We start from the raw sequence: 15,180 nt of genomic DNA on the forward strand, positions 1-15,180 counted from the left end.
CTATGTTGAAGGATCTGTGGGAACGCAGCACAGCTTAAGTTATCTAAGGGATTTCTTTTTCCTCCATAGGTGTTTAAGACTTGATAGGGCTATATTTTCAAAGCTGAGGTGAAATCTTGAAGGAGACGTGGCTTTTAATAAGATAAATATTTCTTATTCAACTAAATTAATTTGAGTTACAAACAGCTGTGCAGGACAGCATTCTTACCTGAATTTTTAACTGGGTGAGTAGAAAGAATAAGACAGTCAATTAGTTGTTGAAAATAGTAACAGTGGAAGAATAGTATATATTATAAGTTAATTGATACAAAGAGAGCAGTAAATAGTTGGTAAGTGGCTCTATTTTCCAGTGTGTTTCGGAATATAAACTTTGAGAGAATTCAACTTTTTGTATTCTCCTGAAGCAGTTCCAGCTTCCTGATAAGGCAGTGGGCCATGAAAGGGAACAAAGGATGTGGATCTGTACAAGAAAGAAAATGGGGCACCTTCTCCATTTAGAAAGACAAAGTATTTGATTAGAAGTGATGTGAGCTAGAAGTGATATAAATGTTAATGGCAAGAACCCCTCCATTGTAGTCTCAAATTTTGTGTGTGTGTGTGTGTGTGTGTGTGTGAGAGAGAGAGAGAGAGAGAGAGAGAGAGAGAGAGAGACTACTGCATTAAAAATAAATTAGTGAAATTGAACATATCATTTTGTGATGGATAAGTAAAGAGTACGTTATGAAAGTCAGTTTGTATATACTGTATAAGTGTTCAACTTCATCATATTATGGTAGGAACACATTTTCCCCTCCCTCCAATACTACTTTATAGTAATTTAAACAATGGGAAATTTTTATTCTAGAATATAATTCACATGCTTTCTTTACTTTTCAAGACCTTTTAAGATTTTCTTTTTAAGTTCCTGTGGCATGGTTGGTGGTTCTATTATACACATTTTGGTTCTGTGCTGCATGTAGTGTTTTGTTCCAGCTTTAAAAAAGCCCCAGTCAGAGTATTTGGGAGGGGGGGAGTCCTGACAGATAACAGGTTGATGGGAAAGGTGCAGGGGCAGGTTCATGTTGGATATATACACACACACACCATCACATAATATAATATTGTATCATTTCCTGGTGGATAATGAATCTGTTAATTTGGCTATTTGTTTGAGCAGTTAAAAGAAGATTGATGGGAAATACAAATGAAAGATCACAAAATGGAACAAAAGTGATGGAATTCATCCTTCTTGGCTTCCCAGGATCTCAGTATTTACAGATGTCCATCTTCATGCTCTTTCTTATCATGTATGTGATGTCACTGCTGGGAAATGTGGCGATCATCATTCTGGTAATAGCAAATCGTCGTCTCCATACTCCCATGTACTTCTTCCTATGTAATCTCTCCTTCCTAGAAATATGGTACACTACAGCTTCTATCCCTAAGACTCTTGCCATCTTTCTGGGGAGGAGCAGAAGCATCTCTTTCACTGGCTGCATCCTTCAGATGTACTTTGTGTTTGCCTTTGGATGCACAGAATACTTCCTGCTGTCTGTCATGGCTTATGACCGATATTTGGCCATATGTGATCCCCTGCACTATAGCACCATCATGGACAACGAGCTCTCCAGGAAACTGGCAGCTGGCTCCTGGCTATGTGGTTTCCTCATTATTTTTATACCGGCCTTTCTAATCACAAGATTGTCTTTCTGTGGGCCCAGTGTGATCAATCACTTTTACTGCAACATTGATTCCTGGATAGTTCTTTCCTGTACCAATACCTATGACATTGAGATGGCAGCTTTTGTAATATCCATCATTGTCATATTGGGCTCCTGTCTGATCACCTTTCTTTCCTACATATGCATTATCACCACTATCCTACGCACCCCTTCTGTGCAAGGTCAACAAAAAGCCTTCTCCACATGCTCGTCCCATCTTGCTGTAGTGCTCATTTGGTATGGCTCCACCATCTTTCTTTTTGTCAAACCTTCTAAGCGGACATCCCTAGAAATGACCAAAATTGTCAACATCTTGAACACAATTGTTACTCCATTGCTGAATCCATTCATCTACACACTACGAAATAAAGAAGTGAAGGATGCAATCAGAAGTTCATTGCATTAGGCTTATGGTCCCAACAGCCTTAATGGAGGCATCCCCCACAACAGCTTGTGATCGCCGGTGAACGAAAAGCAAGGATGACAGAGGGTAAATCATCCTTGCAAACTCCCCAGAGGGACAGGGGAAATGGGCTTCACTCACAGCTCATCTTGGTACCTGGCTTTTGCTTGGAATATGGGAGGCAGGGAGGCGCTGAGTGCAAAAGCACTTCACCTGGCGAAACCCCTCCTATGACTCCATTAAGAAGCAGAGGTTCTCCATTTAATTGGATCTTTAATTGGCTTTAAAGTACAGGCGCGTGATGCAAAAGGGTTGCAAAAACATACTGTCAAATATACCAGCTACATGAATCAAAGGTTTGAATTGAGATAAGATTTTCTTCGGCATAAGAGTCAAATGGGGAGAAGGAAGCCACAGTTTGTTTATTCTAAGTTTCTTTTATATATTCATGATTCGGCAATCTGGAATATAAGATAAAAATATATTTACAAGTGAGGAAGGGACATTGGAGTAATGTTGATATTAACAAGCAAAAATAGAAACTGTGTGTGATTTGAAATGAAGAAAGGAAGGGAGGGGTAGCTCAAGTATGACTGTTGGAAAGACAGAGTAATTCTCCTCACCTCTGCTTAAAAGCAACAGACAAGGAAAAAGAGACTGAGATTTATGTGTGCTACTGATGGAATGTAATCTAAGATAAAGTTTAATTGGGCCATAAATCTCTTGCTGGAAGGAAAAGAATCTGGAGGCTGTGAAAAGAATGCTGCAGAGATTCTGGGAGTTGGAAAGGAGTATTAAATCTTCAGCTTATTCAAAAATTGCTCACCTTTTCCTAGGCTGAGGGAAAAATGGTGACATGTTTTACAAGTGAGACAGAATGTGTTTTAGCAGACTCAGGGCCGTCTTTACTCAGGGTTGCAAGGGGTGTGGGGCACCTGGGCACCAAATTCTGGGGTTTACCTACTGTATATGGTCCCTCTCAATTGGTGACAGTGAAAAGCAATGGAGCGATAGTCCCCCCCCCTCGTCACTCTGTTACTCCATAGCACAAAATACTCCCAAAGAGTCAGGAAACAAAAGCAATTATTTCCGCTGCGTCGTTACAGGTGAGCTATTCCCCCCCCCAACTTTGAGTTCACCTCTCCCAAAAAAGGTCAACAACTTTGGCTCCCCCCTCCCCGAAAATGCTCAATAAATTTTAATTTGGGGGTGGCTAAACTAAATTTGGGGCCGCTGGGCAGATTTTTGCACCCTGGTGGCGCATATGCTAAAGATGGCCCTGGGCAGACTGTTCTCTGTTCTGAGACATTGAAGCAAGGAATGGAGAGATAAGACCTCTGAGAAACTTCAAGATTCAGTTCTGCCCCAAGCCATAATGGGAGAAAACAACAGCTGGGAAGTGAAAGAGACAACATACTATATGGACAGAAGGAATCTCCATGGATATAACAGTTTTCACATGCAGAGCAGAATAAAGATAATAGTTTGAGTTCCTCACTTGAAGCTATATAAATTTATATATTGTAACATCACAAATGTAAATCATTAATTATGTAGCTGTTGACTAAGGGATTATTATTGTAACTGAAATGTAGCTGACATTAATTAAGATTATGAAACACAGTGATATAAGATCGGAAACGCACCCAAACTATCACGTGGGGAGCCACTTTAACTGGAGATTGATTGGGACTTTGATAAGTGTATAATTCGGGAATTAATTGTTATTGTTATAATTTGGCTATTATTGAGAGTGTATTGGAAAACTAATAAAAATATTTTTTTTAAGAAAGAAGTTCATTGCATTGAGGTTCAAGAGAAACATTTATTAATTGATAATAAAGGGTATAGAAATAATGCCACAAATAAACTCATGGTGAAGAACCTCTGGATAGAGGGGCATATGAGGCCTTCAGTAGCTTGGATCTGGTTGTATGGAAAGGATATTCCCCCTCCTAGACCTAGTTTCTGCAATGGTCATAGGGTTAGTTGCCATACGTCCAGGAAATCCCAGACATGTCCTTTTGGGCGCCTACATGCTCATCTGGGCGATTTTTTTTACAATTTTAAGCAAATGTCCGGGTTGGGGGAGGGTAAAAAAAAGTGTGTGCACGACTGGCTCTGGCTCTGTTTCGAACTCTGTTTTGGGTGCCTCAAGCTCTGTTTTGGGCTCTGGCACGTGTGGCTCTGGGTCTGTTTTGGATTCTGGCATGGGCGGGTGAGCTAGAATAGGCTCAAGTACAGTACAGGTGTTGATGACTTATTGATTAAGCACTGGAGCAGCCCTTGAGTACTTTAGAGACAGAAACATAAGGGAATGGGAAGCTGAGTGTGTTGAGTTGTATGTGATGGAGTGGGCCACCTAACGCAGCATTAGTTACTATGGCTAGGATTTGAAACTGAGGCTCCATGACTTCATTTTGACTAGAGGTCCTGGAGGGCAAAACAAGGATTTTCCCTATACAAAAACATGCTTTGTACTCTACTTTTTCTTAATTTGTGAGTTGAGTAACAATGCAAGAAGCATTATCAGAATGTTGACTGTGTGAAGGAGAGAAGACCATTGTGTGGAGAGGGACCATATACTATTTCTGGTGGATGATTGGTTTGTTGGTTTCCCTTGTCTTGGGTAATTCCAAACTCTACTCTCCCTTGCTCAGCTGTAGAACAGCAGATTTGTCATCATCTCCCAGGGCACAAGATGCTCCTTGCTTTCGGAAGTTGATGAAGCAGTAACTAAGCTTCCAAATTTTACTGTTGTTTGATATTAGAATAGTGGAATTCAACAAAGCTTACTCCCAAGTAAGTATTGTGCATAGATTGTAGTCATGACACATGGCTGATCAGGGATATAGATCCAGGTCTCCTCAGACAATTTCCAAGATGCTAACTACACCACACTATATTTTGGAGTCCCAATTGGCTACAGGGTTTGTTATGATGAGCTCCTAACTTCAAAATTCACCACTACACCACTGGTCCCTTATTATCTAACCAAAGGGAATTAAAAAGTGACAGTTCTGAATATGTGACAAACACATTTTCTCCAGCATTTCCACTGGGAATACCTAGCACTTAATGAATAACTACTTTCCTGTTTGATTATTAAGAGGACTATAATGAAAGCTGCTGCTTCTCAAAAATCCTTGTGGATGTTCAGTGATAACTGTCAAAGGATACTATAAATCAAATCAGAATAGATAGAGTCTGGGATCTAGAAGTCTGAGTTTGGATATGCCCAAATTGAAGCCTCTGAGGAAACTAAATTACCATTCAAAGTAGACAATTTTCATCTTGGAAATGCTGCTCATAGTATTGCCAGAAAAATAGTGGTCTCTGTGTAGAATGAAGATTGTATTGTATTAAGGATGGTTATTTTAGTAATCTTTCTGCTGGAACTATTTCCTTTCATGGTATGTCAGGCTCACATAGCAAAATGCAGGCTCCAAGGTCCTCATCGTCCACTTCACATCTATCATCAGCCAGGAGATTTCATCATCGGTGGCATTGTTTCCCATGGTGGCTTCTTATCCACTTCAGCAACATTCATGGAGGAACCTCCACCAGTACTGCCTGAAGAACTTGTGTAAGAACTCAGCCTCTCATGATCAATCCCAGAGCAGCAGCTTCAGAACAATGGCTGATGCTGCAAATGTCAACTCAGTAGTCTTTGATTTAAATATAACATACTGATCTGAAAACTCACATGAATGAACTGTGAATAAAGGGAGTAACACAAACTCCAATTTATGGGATATATACTAAGAAATATTGAATACAGTGAAAATATACTGATCCCACAATGGAAAGTAAGCTCCATTGTGCTCTTTTAGGTTTAGTTGTATAGATTAACAGTCTAGTAACTTAGCAGTAAACCCAGCTGAACTCAATATGATTAACTTCTGAATAGATATTTAAATGTCCCAAGTGTTGAAGGTGCTTCTGAAACAATCTGCAACTCTCATTCTAGGGTGGTGCCCAAGGCTTACCAGCATATCCTGGCATTGACATTTGCAGTCAAGGAGATTAATGGATGCTCCCACATTTTACCCAATATCACCTTGGGCTTCCATATCTATGACAGCTATATTAATGCAAGGAAGACATATCTTGCCACACTGATACTTTTATCCAAACTGGAGAAATGTGTCCCCAACTATGTATGTGATACTGAAAATAATCTAACAGGGGTTATTGGGGGACTCGACTCTGAAATCTCCTTTTATGTGGCAAACATTTTGGATATCTATAAGATTCCACAGGTATGGCACTTATGGGCAATACCTCTTTGCAATCTAAGTATCCACCCCTTCATTTCTACTATGCACTTTAATGACAACATTGCTTTGCAGTAAATTTGCATGGGAGGGGAGAATAATTCATGCTCTATTTCAACCCCCTCCCCTTTCCTGGAGACAGATGTCCCAAGGTCCACTGGCAGGATAATCAGCTATGTTTGGGTATGCAGCATTTTCTACTTAGTGAAGAAGGAATGTGCATTCAGTGGGAGGGGAGAAGCTTTCAGGTTACTGGCACTAAAATCCTTCTCCCTCCTCACCACCCCACCCCCAAAAGTAATGGGTTTGGGGAAGATTAAACACATAATTAAATTATGTTAAGTAGCAGAAACAATCAAGCTTTGCTGGAAAGGAGTAATAGTAGTGAACAGCTGGTTCACAATTGAAATGTGGTTTCATAAAAGAAGTGCGAGGAATCCTGTAAAAAGGAGGCGGAAATCTCAGTTTTGCTCTGGGCTGGGTTCTGTGCATCATGAATAAGAAAGAAGAAGCTCTAGAAAAATAAATTCAGAACTTACAGTTCTGACAAAGCTAAATAATATCTAATGTACAGGTAGCTAATCCTCTTATTGGGGCGAGATATGTACCTCCCATCAATTTTATTCAACCTACAAGACCTACCAAAGTCAGCAATGACACACACACAAAAATCTTTAAAAATAAATAAATGACACAGTGCCTGCCCCCACTCATCAGATCAAATGTTTAACAAGCAGGAATGGAAAATTTTCCCAGTTTTCAGCTCATATGAATGTGTCTATTTTGAATAAATGAAAGACAGCATGCGGCCAACAGAATTCATCATATAATGTACATAAATAGTTTGAAATAACTCTGGAAATTATATTTTGTCTCGTCCCTTCCTCCATTCCCTCTTTAGCTCATTTATGGCTCTGCTCCAGTGATGAATGATAAAACCCCAGGGCTTTCCTTCTACCAGCTGACAGCCCAGGAAGACCTTCAATATGAGGGAATTATCTCTTTGCTTCTGCATTTCAAGTGGACATGGATTGGGGTCACTGCAATGGACAATGACAATGGGGAAAGATTTGTGCATACAGTACTTCAATTGTTTTCTCAAAATGGCATCTGTTTTGCCTTCATAGAAAGAATTCCCAATTTTAGTTTCATCTCTGAAATTAAAGATATGCTACAACAGGGGGCAAAAATACATGATAAAATAATGAGCAGCAAGGCTAATGTAGTGGTGGCCAATGGAGACTTTTATTCTATGGCACTTTTTAAATGGCTTCCATACCTATCAGAACACGATATGACAAATAATGTAAAAAGTAAAGTTTGGATAACAACAGCTGAGATTGAATTCACTTCATTTGTCTATCAAAGAAACTGGGATTCGGGACTATTCAATGGTGCTATAGCCTTTGAAATTCACTTCAGTGACCCACCAGGATTTCATCAGTATGTTGAGCACAGAAACCCTTCCAACACAGATGGGGATGGTTTTATCAGGGACTTCTGGCAACAGGCTTTTGATTGTGTATTCCCAGATATCACTGCAGACCAGGTGGATGGGAACATTTGCACAGGAGAAGAGAAGCTAGAGAACCTTCCAGGATCATTTTTTGAAATGAGTATGACAGGGCACAGTTACAGTATCCACAGTGCTGTCTATGCCATCGCCCATGCGTTACATGCTATGTCCACATCCAGACCCAGAAACATAGGAATGGCATATGGAGGGAGAGTGAAGAATCAGAATCAACTGTTTTGGCAGGTAACGGGTTGAACTTCCTCAACATGGAAGAGCACTTTTATTCTTTCACAATGTATGGGTTTCCAAAATACTGTCAACTTGCTCTTTCCTCTCAGGGTTCAGGCATATGGAATATGAGGAGCAACTGAATCATAATTTTGTGGACAAATGATGGCTGTGTCTTTGTTTCTCTGAGGAAAAAGCAATGATGGCTGCCTCCTTGTTTGAACAGAAACCCCCCAGTACATGATAAAGCATTTGCTTGGAGATGTTTTGTGGCCCATTGAGACACCATTTCACTAATAGTCAGGAAGCAGTGGTAACAGACAACAGAGATGAGCAGCATTCTTGTTAGTCCAATTGTTACAGCAAACCTGCAAATAGCTGTGTAGCTGCTATATATGTATAGGCATCCAGAGGAGTAGAAGCAAATGTGATATTCTTGACAATAAATAATTATCTGTCATGTGCATTCCTTTGGCTGTGAAACACCCTTGACAGCCTGCAAATTTTTCGTCAGAGCAGGGGGTCACACACCACTGTTCTGCCTGAGGGATGTAACAGGGAGAGAGAGGCCTGACAGAAAGAATGAGAAAAAAAACATTTATGTGGGAGAAAATGGGTTGGCTCTCTACATGCTTGTCCCTGACTCCACTCACTGTAGGTTCTGACCTCAGAGGAAAAAGGATTGCTCAGCCCTGTATTAGAGTGCAGCCTTTTCTAAACACTTGTCTTTTCTGTTTACAATTTAGCTCCACCACATTCTGAGAAGTATCTCATTTAATAACACTGCAGGAGATGTGGTATCCTTCAACAAGAATGGGGAGGTAGCATCTAGCTTGGATATTATCAACTGGATTATATTCTCCAATCAATCCCTTCATAGAGTCAGAGTCGGAAGGATAGATCCTGGAGCGCCTTCAGATCAAGCATTCACCATTGATAAAGAAGTAATAACTTGGCACAGCTGGTTTAACCAGGTAGAATTCAAGTCACAGGCATTTAGCAAAAGGTCTAATAATAAAGGAGCCCTGATGTTCTATCCTGATCTTTAAAACTGATTTCATTTGATGATGAACACTTGTGAAATACTTGTTTTATTTTGAAAGGAGGATATAGTGTGGACCAAGAAAGGATAAAAAATGAAGATAGGATAAAATGTGACTGAAAGGCGGCGGGGGGGGGGGAGAACATGGGTGAATGGGTGGAGGTGTGTCCTGAACCACCCACGTAACTGGAAGTACATTGCACTGGTGCAAACAGTCCCCAGAGCAATGCTAGATAGTCCAAAAGGTCAAATACTGGTCCCAGTCCAATACAACAAGCAAAGTCCAGACTCAAACAGTAAGGCCAAGTTCCCACGTCTGCAAGTGATCTAGGATCAGAAAGCCTAGAGTCATCTGAGTGCCCACAAAATTCCTCCCAGATCTAACAAGCCTCATGGTACCACCTGGTCAATTAGTGAGCTGGGCTGTGTTCCCTTGCCTGCCTCACTCTTCTAGAGTATGTTTCCCACTACTCCTGATGCCTCACAGCCCGCTGTGCCCATAGAGATGGAGGCACCTCTGGTTCTAATGATGTGTCAGCTGCCCCTTGAACATCACCTACTACTGTCCTATGAGTACCTCCAAAGTCCCCAACCACTCCTGCCCTATCTTCAATTTGTACCAGTTGTGACTAACATCCCTTTCTGGTATCCTTTTCCCCTTCCTCAGTGTCCTGATTGTTCATGAGAAGAAGGCAACAGGGGATGAAATGAGGCCAGAGGGAGAAACTGAGAGTTGACAGCAGGAAGTATAGAGGAGACAACTAAAGTTGTTAGGGGAGCTGTAGAAGAGAAAAGGGGAGGGGTGGTAGTGAAGTTGGAGATAGTGGAAGAAGGGAAGGACAGGGATAAGGTGAAGAACCTGGTGTAGGAGTCATGGCACACACTGGTATTTACTGCCATTCTCCTTATTAATTTACAAATTACTTTTGTATACTCTCTGTACAACTAAGCTATCTTCCCACTGTTATTGATGCATATTTTTATGAATAGCTCAGTTCAGTTCCTTTTAAAAAACAAAACTGGTTCAATGAACATGTTTACTTAATATGCATATTTTCTCTCAGAACACATATTTAATTACATGTTTTGATTAAAGAGACACAATGTGTTGGATAGTTAACTTCACATTCTGATTGTACGTATCAAGACGTTTTTGTCATGTGACATAGACACATGCAAGCAGAAGCAGCAAAGCAGGCTGGGAAGTGCTGAGACTGCACAATCATTTGGACCTACTAAAGTTATTCAGGCCTAACTGCTAGCTGTTGAGTCACCCTGACATGTGACTTAGCAGCCAGTTTCTCTTTGTGCTCTCTGTAAGTTTTCAGTCAGTAATTCTGCCTTATTTGTGAGCAGAGTCAGTATGTAATCTCAGTCAAACTGTTTGGAACCATGTTGTTTATGAAGAAGTTTATTTACTCAGTAAAGCTTTTATTCTTTAAAACTCTGCATTATTAATTTACGCTGCACGTCAGTTTTGTATTAGAATATTGAGAGACTGAATTCATCAAATGTCCCCAAATGATTTCATCCACCTCAGATAGTAGCTGTTGAGACTAGGGTTGGTAATTCCTTCTACAGTGTCCGGTGCCCTCAAGGGAGCCAATTCATACCCTACTGAAATGCTGTGTCATTTTAGTAAGACAAAGCTGGGTCTAGCACCTGAGGGATTCCAAACACCTTATTTTCTGTTCATCATTCTTCTCTTTAATTTATGAATTAGGCCTGTCCTCTTTCGGCCTGCACTAAAAGTTGCCAACCAGGATCTAGCAAGAAAGTGAAAGAAGGGAAGCCATTTTGCTGTTATGACTGCATCCTATGTCCAGAGGGCAAGATTTCAAACCAGGAAGGTAAGAGACATAAATGATTGCACAGTCAACTGAACTTAGTTTCCTCACACATGATGGGGATCTAAATCTAGCCATGGCTAACAAGCTACCATATTTTTTGCTCTATAAGATACACCAGACCATAAGACGCACCTAGTTTTTGGAGGAAATCGAGAGAAAAAATATTCTGAATCCCAGAAGCCAGAACAGCAAGAGGGATCTGGCTTCTGGGACAGCCTCTTGCTGTTCTGGCTTCTGGGATAGCCACGCATAGCCTCTCCCGGGCAGCGGAATGAAGGCTTCCCCTGCCCGGAAGAGGCTGTGCGCGGCTAACCTGCCCTCTGTCCCTTCCCCCACCTCCTCCAAAAGCCAGCCAAGAGCGGCGAACTGTTTAAAGGGAGCACTGGTCTTGTGGGCTTTTGCAGGAGGTGGGGGAAGGGACAGAGCCACGCTCTGTCCCTTCCCCCCATCTCCCGCAAAAGCCATGTGCTCTTTAAAAGGAAAACAGGAAGACACAATGAGAGATAAAGGAGGTGCTGTGGGATTGGTGGAAGTCAATGTCTTCTTGTTGTTTTAGTGTTTATAATATTAACTTGTAAGATATGGATTTGTTTGTTTGTTTTTGTTGTTTGTTTGTTTTGTTTTCAAATGTTGATTTTTGTGTGTTGTGTATTGTTATTTTTTGATATCTTTCTTGTTGTTGTTGTGTGGAAAATACTAATAAAATTCATTTAAAAAAATAAAGGGAGCGTGGCTCTTGGGGGCTTTTCTGGGAGGCGGGGAAAGGGACAGAGCTGCGCGCCCTGTCTCTTCCCCCACCTCCTGCAAAAGCCAGGGATAGTCGCATGAAGCCAGAAGCTAGAACTGCAAGAGGGAGCACTGCGCAGGGCTCCCTCTCCCTGTTCTGACTTCTGGGATAGCCGCGTAGCCTGCATTTGCTCCATAAGATGCACACACATTTCCCCTTATTTCTTAGGAGGGGAAAAGTGCATCTTATAGAGCGAAAAATAAGGTATTTTCAAAGGGGCTGTTATGGATAAGAGTCTGATGCTGTGCTAACCAGAGCCAATAATCACACCAGGATGTGGGGGTATTTTATTGAGACTGCAGTAATATGATACTGGGAAATGGATTCCAAAGCCTATATATCTCATGGGTGCCCAGGAAATATTTTTATGCATGATACTTAGATCAAGCCATCAGGAGGATATATCATGTTACATGCTGATTGGTTACAAAGCATTTTCGTAGAATCAAGGTATTTGCACACTATTCAGCTTTTCTACTTGTTTTTCAGATTCGTGGTAATACCATCTATCTTCTTCTACTGCTTCCTTATTCTGAAATCTAAGGGCAGGTTTCTCTCTCCTCTTTCTCACAAAACTGAGAATATGGTCAATTTTTATTCACCACAGTCAGGGGATGCTTTTTCATACCTCACCTGGCTTACCACATCCTTGCCATTATAGCCCAAAATCATATTATAGCACCACATAGCTCCAAAGCAAATAAACAAGTCCCCACAACAATTCAAAGTATTTTCCAACTTGAATAGATCCATTTCTTTTTCTGAGTTTGAGGGAAAGGCATGGGATGTTTCTGGGACTGATAGCATATATGTGAGCTAAGGTTAATACTTTTCTTTTCCCAGATATGAATGACTGCACTAAATGCTCAGATGAAAACTATCCAAACAAGGAACGAGATATATGCATTCCCAAAAGCATCAGTTTCTTGTCGTATGAAGAACCTTTAGGCATCAGTTTAGCTATAGTTGCTCTTTCTTTTGCTTTCATCACAACTCTGGTACTGGGAACATTTCTGAAGAACCACAAGACTCCCATTGTCAAAGCCAACAACCAGAATATCACCTATACTCTCCTTGTCACCCTCTTGCTATGCTTTCTTTGTGCTTTACTGTTCATTGGCCAACCGAAAAAGATGACATGTCTCCTGCAACAAGCTGCTTTTGGCATCGTCTTTTCAGTGGCTGTTTCCTGTGTACTGGCAAAAACTGTCACTGTGATTCTGGCTTTCACGGCCACAAAACCAGGATCCAGGATGAGAATGTGGGTGGGGAGAAGGCTGGCCAACTCCATTGTCATTTCCTGCTCCCTTATTCAAGCAGGCATCTGTACACTGTGGTTGGCAATCTCTCCCCCATTCCCAGATGTTGACAAGCACTCAGTGCCTGAGGAAATTATACTAGAATGTAATGTGGGGACTGTGATTATGTTTTACTGTGTCCTTAGTTACATGGGCCTTCTAGCAATAATTAGTTTCACAGTGGCTTTCCTTGCCAGGAAATTGCCAGACATTTTCAATGAAGCAAAGTTTATCACTTTCAGCATGTTGGTATTTTGCAGTGTTTGGTTGTCCTTTGTTCCATCCTACCTGAGTACCAAGGGGAAATATACAGTAGCTGTGGAGATCTTCTCTATCTTAGCCTCCAGTGCTGGTCTATTAGGTTGCATCTTTTCCCCCAAATGTTATATTATTTTGTTGAGGCCTGAGCTGAATGTTAGGGAACAGATAATAAGCATTAACAAAATGAAGAATTAAATATCTGTGTTTTGCTGTATGCTATGTAGGGAAAACACCTCACTTTATTACCAGCTTTTATTTACACTGCTGATTCAACTTCTAACCACTACCACCATAAATATGAGGGATGAAGGCCCTGCCCTTTGAATATGTTGATAGTTACACAGATGCATGTGTGAGAGAAAAATCACTGCTTTATTAGGGTTGCCATATTCCCAAAAGTGAAAATCCAGACAAAGTTGTTCAGCCCTAGCTCTATTTCTCATTTTAAATAAATGAAGCAGTAGTTCTAGTGGAATAATCACGTGTGTTTGTTTGGTAATTGTCAGGGGACTCCCATCGGAACAGGGAAGGGAAGGAGAGGGGCAGTTGGGTTACAGGGATCCTCCCAAAATCTTGCAAAGCAGTTCCTCTTTGTGATGGCCTGGGATTCCGAGTCGGATGCTGAACCTGAAGAATTCCAGCTTGCACAGGATTCCCTGCTTCCAGAGCCATCTGAGCCAGGGCTGGGGCATGAGCCTGAAAGGTCCTCACCTGTGCTGGATCCTCAGGTGCAGGCACCAGCTGAGTCTGCTCTGGCTCCTGAGGTGATGAGGACCCATTGCCTGCAGGTGCTCCACTCTCAGCCCAGTCAGAGGAAGCTGAGGTTGCCTCTGGGTCAGATAACCCTCCAGCCTCTCCGGGGTTGTAGAGGCTTAGGGCAGAGAGGCGGAGGGAACTAAGTTCCCACAGGAGGAGTGCTCACCTCCAGGCCAGGAGAGGTGAGTCACCTGAGGATCGGGGCCACCCTATGTCTCAGGGCAGATAAATGCCAGCCAGCCCCACTCCCAAGTTACGGAAGCAACATTGTTGGTCGCCAGTTCCTGCCTGAACCCTGCCCTGCTCCCGGCCTCAGCTTTTACAGACTGCCTCCATATTGCTCCTTCGACCTCGGACTGGACTTGGACCTTGCCTCTTGATCTACCCATGGGACCAGCACACTCTTCCTGTGGTGGGGAAAGCCACACCTCCAGTGGGGAAGAGGGGAAGGGACCAGAGGATGCTGCTGGGAGCCTTAGCACCACTCCTGGTCAAGCCAGCCAGGAGGGAAGCACGCCTCTTCCGTCGCCCACCCTGCGCAGAGGTGTAAAATGCACATAAGGAAGGAAAAGGCTGGGGGTGACTAAGCTATTATGTTGGGGGAGGACCCGGAAACGACCACTCCCGGATTCTTCTAGCGATTGAGGCAGACATGAACTTGTGGTTCTGCACTGTAAATAGTCTTGCACCAAAATAAAACCAGTAAAAGAGTCCTGACTGGTTACTCACAAGCCACCACCATTGCCATCTGACAGTAACTGAAGCATTTTAAGCTTCCTTTTTCATCAACAAGGCTCCTAGAGTAGCTAGCAAAGATCAACAGTAATAAAGTTCTTGTCCTTGGGTTTACAGTATGTACATTATATTTTTAAAACACTCTCGAAGCTTCACTTGAACCTTGTGTATTCATGGCTATGTGTGCTCTTGATTTTATTGGGACAGTCATACTTGATCCTCAAAGCTTCACTTGAACTTTGTGTATTCATATATATATAGAGAGAGAGAGAGAGAGAGAGAGAGATAAAGATAAAGGGACCCCTGACCATTAGGTCCAGTTGTGGC

General features: G+C 41.9%; 2 protein-coding genes across 2 annotated transcripts; both read left to right on the plus strand.

Annotated features, from left to right (window-relative positions):
- The first annotated feature begins 1,029 nt into the window (after positions 1–1,029).
- LOC308570550 (olfactory receptor 6F1-like) lies at positions 1,030–3,825 on the plus strand. The gene has a single exon (XM_081165457.1). The coding sequence runs from the start codon at positions 1,171–1,173 to the stop codon at positions 2,104–2,106; it is 936 nt and encodes a 311-aa protein (XP_081021583.1). The 5' UTR covers positions 1,030–1,170; the 3' UTR covers positions 2,107–3,825.
- A 1,646-nt stretch (positions 3,826–5,471) lies between these two features.
- LOC308570668 (vomeronasal type-2 receptor 26-like) lies at positions 5,472–13,783 on the plus strand (the record flags this gene model as incomplete). Its single annotated transcript, XM_081165579.1, has 6 exons — positions 5,472–5,689; positions 6,074–6,365; positions 7,282–8,139; positions 8,871–9,098; positions 10,890–11,016; positions 12,647–13,783. The coding sequence occupies 6 exons, from the start codon at positions 5,472–5,474 to the stop codon at positions 13,555–13,557; spliced, it is 2,634 nt and encodes an 877-aa protein (XP_081021705.1). The 3' UTR covers positions 13,558–13,783.
- Positions 13,784–15,180: the final 1,397 nt, after the last annotated feature.

Source organism: Podarcis bocagei (assembly GCF_964188305.1).
Source record: "Podarcis bocagei genome assembly, chromosome: 13".
In the NCBI taxonomy this organism is placed as follows: Eukaryota; Metazoa; Chordata; class Lepidosauria; order Squamata; family Lacertidae; genus Podarcis; species Podarcis bocagei.

Bases quoted from the DNA above. Each gene is read 5' to 3' on its own strand.
- LOC308570550 (XM_081165457.1), top strand. From the start codon at position 1,171: ATGGGAAATACAAATGAAAGATCACAAAATGGAACAAAAGTGATGGAA.